The sequence below is a fragment of the Lipotes vexillifer genome, unplaced genomic scaffold, assembly GCF_000442215.2.
Source record: "Lipotes vexillifer unplaced genomic scaffold, Lipotes_vexillifer_v1.1 scaffold1129, whole genome shotgun sequence".
Classification (NCBI taxonomy): domain Eukaryota; kingdom Metazoa; phylum Chordata; class Mammalia; order Artiodactyla; family Lipotidae; genus Lipotes; species Lipotes vexillifer.
The window spans coordinates 4003175-4012511 of record NW_006789022.1 but is presented as its reverse complement, the minus strand read 5'-3'; the positions used below and the strand labels follow the sequence as shown (position 1 = coordinate 4012511).

Genomic DNA, 9337 nt, shown 5'->3' with positions numbered 1-9337 from the left:
GGGGGGGGGGGGATGAGCACGAGGGGGCAGGAAGGGAAGGGTCCAGGGTGGAGGACCACCTGGGCCCCCATCCGCCCTCATCCCGCACCTGGCTTGTGTCCCCTCGGTTCCTCTTCTGCCTAGCTGGGTGGCCTTAAAGGGAGGAGAGAGGAGGGGAGGGGCTTCCTTCCCACAGCCCCGATCCTGCCTGCCTGGGAAGGAGCAGTGTCTGGCTCCTGTTAAAAGCAGGTAATAAAGGGCCTAATTAATGAGGAGCAGCTGGGGTGCATAGCTCAGCAGGGCAGGGGTGGTGCCTGGAGGGGCCCTGTCTAGCCCTGAACCCTGACCACAGCATGGCCGGGCAGAGGTGCCCAGACTCAGGCAGGCCTGGTCCCAGTGCCCTGCTTGCCACTTTGCTCATTCATCCCATGAACATTCATCGTGTGCCTGCGGTATGCTTAGATGCTTACACCGCTGAGAGACAAAACGGGGCAGGACTCACCGCCCAGCTGCCACGCCTCTGAGCTATGGGAAAGGCGTTTATCCTTTCTGAGCCACAGTTTTCTCATCTGTGAAAGAGGGAACAAGAAAACCACCTACCCCGGAGGGTTGTTATGGGAATTAAATAAGAGCCGTATAAAGTGTGTGGCATGGCTGGGCAGAGTGACCGCTCGGTGAGTGTGTGCTACGGGCAGTGGGTGGGCAGAGGGCTGTTTCTTCCCCCGAGGTGTGTGCTGGGCAGGAGAGCAAAGATCCTGATGAGAAAGTAGAAGGGAGGCCGCTCAGGAGAATGGGGGAGTCAGACATGGTCTCTCGGAGGAACTTACATTTAAGCCAAAACCTAAAGAGTCACGAGGAATGGGAACAGCATGAGGGAACAGCATGTGCAAAGGCCCTGATGTGCAAGGGGTGTCTGTCCCAGGATGGAAAGAGGCAGGGGCTGGACTGTGGAGAGTTGCAGGGAGGGGCACTGGGGCAGGAGCGGCCACGCGGGCAGGCAGGGGGTCGACCGCGCCAGGCCTTGGACGGACGAGGGCTCTGGTTGCCCCGAGCAATGGGAAGTTGAGGAGTCTGGGGAGAGGGAGGGCGGGGATGCTGGTTTGTGACCTGGTGGGTGCCACCTTCAGGCTGCGGGACCTTGGGCAGCCTCCCCAGCTCCCAGGGAGGTCTTGAGGATCACCATGAGACTCTCAGCTTCCTTCCTGACGGTACCTGCTGCTCAGCGGTGTTCCAGGATGTTCCAGGGTTCTTTGGGGAGCAGTGGGGGAGGGGGCCATGCCTTTCTCCTGGGTTCCTGGAGGCTCTGCCCCAGCCTCGAGAGTCAAGGAGCCACTCCACCCTGTCCTGCTGGAACGTTGGGTTAGAGATCTCCAGTGTGGTTCATGGGATAGGCGGGGAGCATCTCCTGGGTGGCTGGACCCTTTGGGACAGGTGGCGAGGACTCCCAGAGAAAGAGGAGGTGTGGGGTCAGTGATCCTCAGGAGGCCCACCAACCCCCCCAAACCTCATACTTCTCTCCCACCCATTGGCCCACCCCCACCCTGCCCCAGTGGCTCCCCCCCTCCCTCCTCCATCCTCCCGTCCGCCCGGCCCCTGGCACCGAGGGTCTCTCCTCCCCCTAACCACATCTGGTTCTCGCCCTTCCCCCCCTCCCGGGGCACCTACACGGCCCGCCACTGCCAGGGTAACGGGATCCAGGGACAACTTCCACGGGAGAGCGCACGGCGCGCCTCAGGCTGGGGTAACATCCCTCCGGCCTCTGCAACCGCAGGCTCCCCCCCCCCCCTTGGCCCCCCCCCCCCCCGGCCCCAGTGGCTCCCCGCCTCCCTCCTCCATCCTCCCGTCCGCCCGGCCCCTGGCACCGAGGGTCTCTCCTCCCCCTAACCACATCTGGTTCTCGTTAGGGTCTCCCAAGATGCCTCTGTCGGAGGCACCCCCCACCCCGGGGGAGGGGGGTAGGAGGATTAGGGGTGATTAGGAGTTGCTCCTGGCCAGGGGAGGGGGAGGAGGGGGCCTGGCCTGTTATAAATAGCAGCACCATGACTCTATCACCCCATCATTCACTGTGGATTCCAAGTTCAGTCTCAAAACCCTGCAGCTTCAGCAGCCAAGGTGGGAGTGATGCTCCAGTACCCCCTCCCTCCCCATCTCCTGTGCCTGGTCCTCCCTCAGGACCACCCGCTCCCCCTCATCCAGTGGGGCAGCTCAGCATGGCTGGGAAGCCTCAGCCACCACCAACTACACTTTCCCTCTTGGAGTCAGGCCCCTGCACTTGAGTTTGGCTTCTCCTTGCTGGGTTGCCTTGGGCAAGAGGCTTGACTTCTCTGAACAAAGGGGATGATGCTAATAACAAACACCAAGTCTGCAGGGGCGATTGGGAGGTGAACCCGTAAAGCACTTAGGATGGTGCTGGGGCCTGGCAGGCACTCAGTCAGTGTGAGCCACTGTCATCGTCACCATGATAGGTTGGGAGAATTATGTCACAGTGCACAGGAAGAGCCTGCAGGATGCCTTACATATAATAAACTCCTGTGATTATTAACGTACTTGGCTCTGAAAGTGTCTGGCACACAGCAGGCGCTCAGTAAATGGGACCTTCCGTTAACAGGGAAGGACGGGGTGGGTGTCCTAGAACCTCGGCCTGCAGCCTGGTCATTCCCAGCTTGAGAAGCTCCCCTTACCCTGGGCGGCCATTGGCGGTGCTTGGTGGGTGTCCCTTGTTCCTGGCTGGGTGAGTCCCGTGTGGGGGCCAGCAGGAGGGCCTGTCCCAGGCAGCGCGTGACTCCTAGGAGGGCTTAGCCACTCATTAATCACCTAAGCGGGGCTCAGCATTCTTGAAATGCCGGCCAGGGCCAGGGAGGGGCCTGGGCTGGGGGTTCCTGGGGACCCCAGCGCTCTGGGGAGTGGGGACAGCCACTCTGTTTGCTGAGCACCCACTGTGTTCCGGGCACTTTATATACCTTAACTTGTTTCATCCTCAGAAGAACCCTGTAAAGTGTTAGCTGTTCATGTCCCCATTTTACTGAGGCGACTGAGGCTCAGAGAGGGTATGTGACCTGCCCAAGGTCACACAGCAGGGAGTAGGTGAGCTAGGATTTATTAGTGGACCTTTGCTCTGTTCCCAGGGTTCACCAGGGGAGGGGGCATGAGGCGCAGACCCCAGACTCAAGGCCTAGGGGCCTGTGGGAGGGGTGCCTCCTGCCTCAGGGGGGCCGGCCAGCCCAGGTCAGCAGTGTGGGTGGGGCCGTCCTCCATTATCAGAGTTGACGCATCTCCCACGTCAGCCCCCTTATCACCCAGCACTCCAGCTCCCCCTGCAAGGTGACCCCGGGAGGGGAAAGGCCAGCGCCTCCCCCTCTCCTTTGCTGTTGATGCCCAAGAGCACTGGGCTGCCTTTTCTGTGAATCCCTCCCGTTGGTGGGGCTGGGGCTAGCGGGGAGGGCCCAGGAGAGGTCAGGCAGAGGAGCAGCGCTCAGGCCACCATTGTTCCCCACCGAACCTCTCTGGGGCTGTTTCCTCCTCTGGGCTCAGCCCTCGATGTGGGGGTGATGGGCACATGCAGTGAGGGTGGGCTGGGCACTCCTGACTCCGACCCCTGCTCCCTCGCCACCTGCAGCTGGGGCCCGGGGTTCAGGAGTCTCCCCCAGCCCCATGGGCCCCCCAGGATGTGTGGTCCAGCCCCGCCAGGCCTTCTGGTCCCTGTTGCCCGCAGCTGGGCCATCTGGAACCGCCTCCCGGAGGACAGGGCAGGACAGAGTCAGTGAGTCTGGGTCTGAGTCAGTGAGGGGGCTGGTATCCGCTGGGCACCCAGCTAAATAAAGCGCCTCGTTTGCTCCTCACAGCACCCCGCAAGACGGGGACACGGTTACCCCATTTTATAGAAAAGACGAAGGGACTTGCTCATGTCACGAAGCTGGAAAGGAGAATGGAGGGGCAGGAAGCGGCAGGTCTGTCCAGACCTGCACTCTGGGCCCCGCCCCTCCTTGCAGAGTCCAGCTGGCCTTGTGGACTGAGGGCAGCACCATCAATACCTCCTGGAGGGCTGGCAGGTGGGGGATGATGAGGGACTCCCCTTCCACGTGGATGCACAGACGGGGAGGGCCCAGCCTGCGGAGAGTTGGCGGGCTGGGCTGATCTCTCCCCTCTCTCACGTCCACCCCTCCCCCACAGGCCACGACATCAACGGCGCCCTGGAGCCCTCCAACATAGACACCAGCATCCTGGAGGAGTACATCAGCAAGGAGGACGCCTCTGACCTGTGAGTGGCCCCCGCGGCACCCCAGCCCCATTGGCCTCCACCTGGGAGCGGTGACGTGGCCCCGCCTCTGAGAGCTGCTCCTTTCCCAACCACTGAGCCCACTCCAAGCCGCCCTGCAGGTGGGAGCCCCGGGAGGGGCGGGGGTGCCGGGCTGGCGCTGAGCTTCCGCCCTTCTCCGCAGCTGCTTCCCTGACATCTCTGCTCCAGCCAGTGCGGCCTCCTACCCCCACGGGCAGCCAGCGATCCCCGGCTCCAGCGGGGTCCACCACCTGAGCCCCCCCGGGGGCGGACCCTCCCCGGGTCGCCATGGCCCCCTCCCACCCCCGAACTACAGTGCCCCGCTCAACTGCAACAACAACAACGGCATGGGTGCTGCTCCCAAGCCCTTCCTGGGGGGCTCTGGGCCCCCCATCAAGGCAGAGCCCAAGGCTCCCTATGCCCCCGGGTGAGTGAGGGCAGTGGGGGTGGGGTAAGATGCAGAGGCCCAGGCCCAGGCGGCCTGTGGGACCAGTGACTGGGGGCCTGGGAGGTGCCGGCCAAGGCTGGGCAGTGGGCATCGGGCTTCCCTGTGGGTAGGTAAGGTGGCTGGGGGACCAGGGCCAGGCTGAGGAGGTGCTCACGGCTTTGTGCTGAGGCAGTGGACAGCCACGGAGGGTTCTGAGCAGGGGAGTGATGAGGGCTGACCTAAGTGCTAGAAAGATCTCCATCCCCGAGAGCTGTGTGGAGAGTGGCGGGGAGGGAGTGGGACTGGGGGCAGGACTGTTTACGTTCAGGGGAGCACCTCTACACGCATGCAGGCACCCAGGGCACCCAAACCCCTCCCTGCACCAGGCCTACCCAGTCGCTCGTGCATTTATAGCTGCTGTTTCCCACGGCCTCAGGGAGTTGGCCCATGGCACAGGCGCGGGACCTGAAGTTGGTGCAGGTGTTGGGACCCTACCCAAACCGGCCCCCCACGTGCTCCCTGGCTCCTCTCCAAGGAGGCCACGTCAGCGCCTGACCCAAGGGCTCAGCCTGGGCCCGGCTGTGACCCAGGGTTCCAGGTGGCCACCAGCCCAGCCAGACTGCAGGGCAGTCCACAGGCACATGTTCGTGGGGAGAGGCGGGGAGCGTGGGTCTGCTAGGCTCTGCAGAGGGGCTCGGAGAAAGTTCTGGGTTCCCCAGGCTCAGGCAGGGGGCAGGTGACCCCATCTCTGGGTGGAAGGATGACAGGGTGCTGGGAGCACAATGCCGGCCAGGCAGCCTGGCTCCGTCTCCAGCTCCACCATTTCTGGTGTTCTGGGTGCTAACCCAGAACCTCGGCACCCCGGCTGTGAAGTGAGCCCCGAATGCTTCCGCCCCTGCGTGACTGTGGAAGTCAGGGGAGGAAACCCAGAGGAAGTACTGGGGGGACAGTGGCTGTGTCTTGACTTACAGGGGGAGGGCCGTGGAGGGGAGTTGGGGTGCCAGGCAGGGATGAGCCATTGCTGCAGGGCCGCTGGCTGCTTGAGGCGCAGAGGCTGTCCCTAAGCCACAGGCCCTGAAGGGCAGGGAGGGAAGGGAACTGACACATAATAAGCACCTGCTCAGTGCCCGCTGCTGTTCTCCATGCCTCTGCGAGAGCTCCTCGACTGTCCCCAGTAACCAGCTCCTGGGGGACCCCAAAACCAGCCAGCCTTCGAGTAAAGCCCCACCCGCCTCACAGCAGGATTCGGATGGCACACTGGGGCCATTTCCTAGAGAGAGAAAGCGCTTGTCCAGAACCACTCAGACACGCTGTGGCCCCCGGGCTGCTCCAGGGCCACTGCCCCCACCCATGCCAGGCCCTGTTCTAGGTGGTAAACAAGGCAGGCACATCCCTCCTATAGTGGCTTCTGCAGTCTAGTGGGGGAGGGAGTGACTAATCAATAAATCAGCAAATCGAGGACTCGTGCACCGTGAGGAGTTACGAGGAAGAACACGAGGTTCTGTGGATTTGGCACATTTGATAGGGGCCGGAGGGTGAGAAAGACCTTTACTTAAGGCCGCTGTCGGGGCAGCGCAGGGAATGGGGGCAGATGGTGGACCCGGAGCTGGAGAGGCCCCGGTCAGCCTGCTGGGCGCAGCAAGGACCGAGTCCCCATCACCTTTTCCTGTCATCTTCACACGGCCTGCAGGGTTTGGGTGAGGGGTGGCTTGTCCAGGGGAGCTGGGGGACCGTGCAAGCAGCCCAGGGCTGTGTCCACAAGAGCTGGGCCGCCTCAGAAGCTGCCTGGGCATGACGGTGGGCAGCCTTTCCAGATGTGGGGACCAGGATGGCCAGAGTCAGATCCCTCAGAGAGTGGCCGCAGCCGCCCCCTCTGGGCGGACTCAGGGCTCACGCGGGACGTGGTGACCTCTCAGAGTTGAGTTTGTTCTTTTGCCCGAATCACTGATAAAAACAAAACCTGCAGGAAAAAAATAAGTGCAGGCCTGGCGCGCTGGCTCCCTGCCCAGCCTACACCTGCCTGTGGCAGGGCAGCCCCCCCGGTGACCCACTGAAGTTTCCCAGGCCCGGCCCCTAGAGTTTCCAGGAAGTGGGACTTCTGTGGGTGCAGGAAGGAAAGAGCTGGCCTGGCCCTTCGGGCTGCAGAGGGAGTCCTTGAATCCCTGTGCCATCATCAGGGACACAGGTGACACGCTCCCAAGTGCCCTGTAGGTCTGAGGGGATGCTGGGCCAGAGCCCAAGGCCTCCACCCACAACTGGGCCCTGCCAGGCACCCCAAGGTAGCTGGTACAGAGAAATGCCCATAACGGGGGCTGTGAAGAAACCTTGAAGCCTCCAGCCCCTGGGTCTCCGGGACCCTGCCCTGCAGAAGAGCCGCCCGGCTGGAAGGCAGGGGCTCGGCTGCCCACCCAACCACCCTTTCCTCTTGCTTCACAGCACGCTGCCAGACTCCCCCCCAGACTCTGGCTCCGAGGCCTACTCCCCCCAGCAGGTGAATGGTGAGTCCAGCGGGCACCGCCTTCCCCCTCTGGGGTTTGGGCAAGTGGCTGGGGCGGCCTTATCGGGAGGGAGGGAGCCCGCAAGGGAGGGAGGGGGCCAGCGGCCGCCCAACAGGCCCAGATTATCGCTGGTCAAATACTCCCCGGCGCTGGCTATTGTTTCCCCATGGGCGGGTGGGGAGCCTGGCCCTGCCTCTGAGCAAGTGTCCCTGCCGGCGATGCCACCCGCCTGCCCGCCTGCGCCATCATGGACGCGCCCTTCGGCGGTAAGTGGACGGCTGGGGGAGGCTGGGTGCAGGCTGGACACAGGCCTGGCTGCCGCCGGGCCCACCTCACCTTGGGAGGTGCTCAGGGGTGCAGTGGCCCCCAGGTGGCCAAGAGCAGAGGGATCACGGGCAGCCTTCTCCCCACAGCCCAGAGAGGGGTCAAGAGTTCTGTTTATCTTACCAAAAACATCTCTGGAATGCCTCCTGGGGAACAAAGGGAGCTGGGGCCTGCCCCCTCAGTCTGGGGGGCTGGCCCCTGGGGCCAGCTGGAGGGAGGAGGGCCCCCCCGCAGGACGGCGCTGGGGGTCCCGGGAGACTCCTTCCTGAGGCTCAGAGGAGGAGCAGGCCTGAGAGGGGCTGGGGGAGAACCTTGGGATGCGGGACCTCCCCAGGGAGCCGGGCCAGGCCCTGCCAGCCCAGGGGAAGGAGCTGGCTCAGATGGGGTGAAAGGCTGCCCACCCCCTGGGCAGGGTCTGGCCTCCCTGCCCGGGCCTGTAGTGGCCAGCCTCTAGACTGCCCAGCATCCTCCCACGTGGGATCGGCGGGAGGGCAGCCCCCAGGCTGGGTTCAGGAGGGGGCGGGTATCAGGAGACCCCGCCCGAGGAGAGCTGGTGCCAGGAAACTTAATGGCCACCCCGCATCTCTCCCACAGACCCCCATCTCCTGCGCACCCTAACCCCTGAGAGCCTGTGCCATGTGGGGGTGCCCTCACGCCCGGAGCACCCCCCACCGCCGCCCCCGCCGCCCCCGCCTCACTACCCCGTCCTGCAGCGGGATCTGTACATGAAGGCTGAGCCTCCGATGCCCCCCTACGCTGCCATGGGGCAGGGGCTGGTGCCCACCGATCTCCACCATACCCAGCAGTCCCAGATGCTGCACCAGCTGCTGCAGCAACACGGAGCCGGAGCCGAGTAAGAGTTGGGCAGCCTCCCCCAGGGTGGGGGGCAGGGGCGGCGTGGGCGGGGAGATGGGCCGGTGGGGGCGGTGGGGGGGGGATACTCAGGGCAGCAGCATGTAGGATAGAGATGGAGGTAGGGGTGAGGATGAATGAACCCAGGAAGGACCAAGGCTCTGACCCCAGAGATGGGGATCAGTGCCATGTATATGTATGTGCGAGCAATGCATCGGGCACTTACGGCCAAGGCCAAGTGCTCACAAGTACCTTATTTGACGGGCATGGCCACCCCCGTTGCCCAGATAGGTAAACTGAGGCTTGGGGGGGGGGTGGGATGCTTGCCCTACGGAGGTAGGAGGGAGCTGAGCCAGTACTTGAACCTGGGACTGTGCTCTTACCCAGACACCAGTGACTTTCCAGTCACCATGGAGTCCTCGGGTTTCTGAGGAGGTTCTAGGCGTAGACCCAAGCTTCCTGCTCTGACTCCAACCCGTAGAATTGTCTTTTTATCTGTTTTGCGCATTGAGATTTCGTGAAAGATTTCATTCAAGGAAAGATTCCACTGGCAGAGCTTTTTGTAAACCAGAAGTGGAAGGGGTGCTGTGTAGCCCCCAAATCGTCAGTCCCCTTCCCAGGAAACTCTCTTTCCCAGCCTTCGTGGCCCAGGCCCTCTGTGGCTTGTTTCTAACCGTGGAGGCTGCTCTCCAAAGAGCCGTCGCTATAAAGAGTGACACTGAGAATGACACCACAGGGAAGGGACAGACTTGTTCATTCCACGAACGATTCTGAGCGCTTTGTGTGCCAGGCCAGTTGCTGGGCGTGATGGGGACACACAGACAAGTCAGGTGTGGGTCTTGCCCTCCTGGATTCCACAGTCTGTGGGGTAGGGTGGAGGGACAGAAACAGAATGATAACACAGAGCGATGGGGGAGCACTTAAGAGGTAAAGGCGCGGGCTTCGTGCAGGAGGTATCCCCTGGGCTGGGCGTATCCTGCT

At 63.1% G+C, this 9337-nt stretch overlaps 1 protein-coding gene across 1 annotated transcript in view; it reads left to right on the top strand.

Moving 5' to 3' along the window:
- Nucleotides 1–9337, top strand: part of MYRF (myelin regulatory factor) — a 28374-nt gene that overhangs the window by 5441 nt on the left and 13596 nt on the right. Inside the window, exons 2-5 of the mRNA XM_007462172.1 lie at nt 4150–4237; nt 4419–4682; nt 7119–7180; nt 8099–8357. Coding sequence (XP_007462234.1) covers nt 4150–4237; nt 4419–4682; nt 7119–7180; nt 8099–8357 — 673 coding nt within the window. The remainder of the gene's footprint in view (nt 1–4149; nt 4238–4418; nt 4683–7118; nt 7181–8098; nt 8358–9337) is intronic.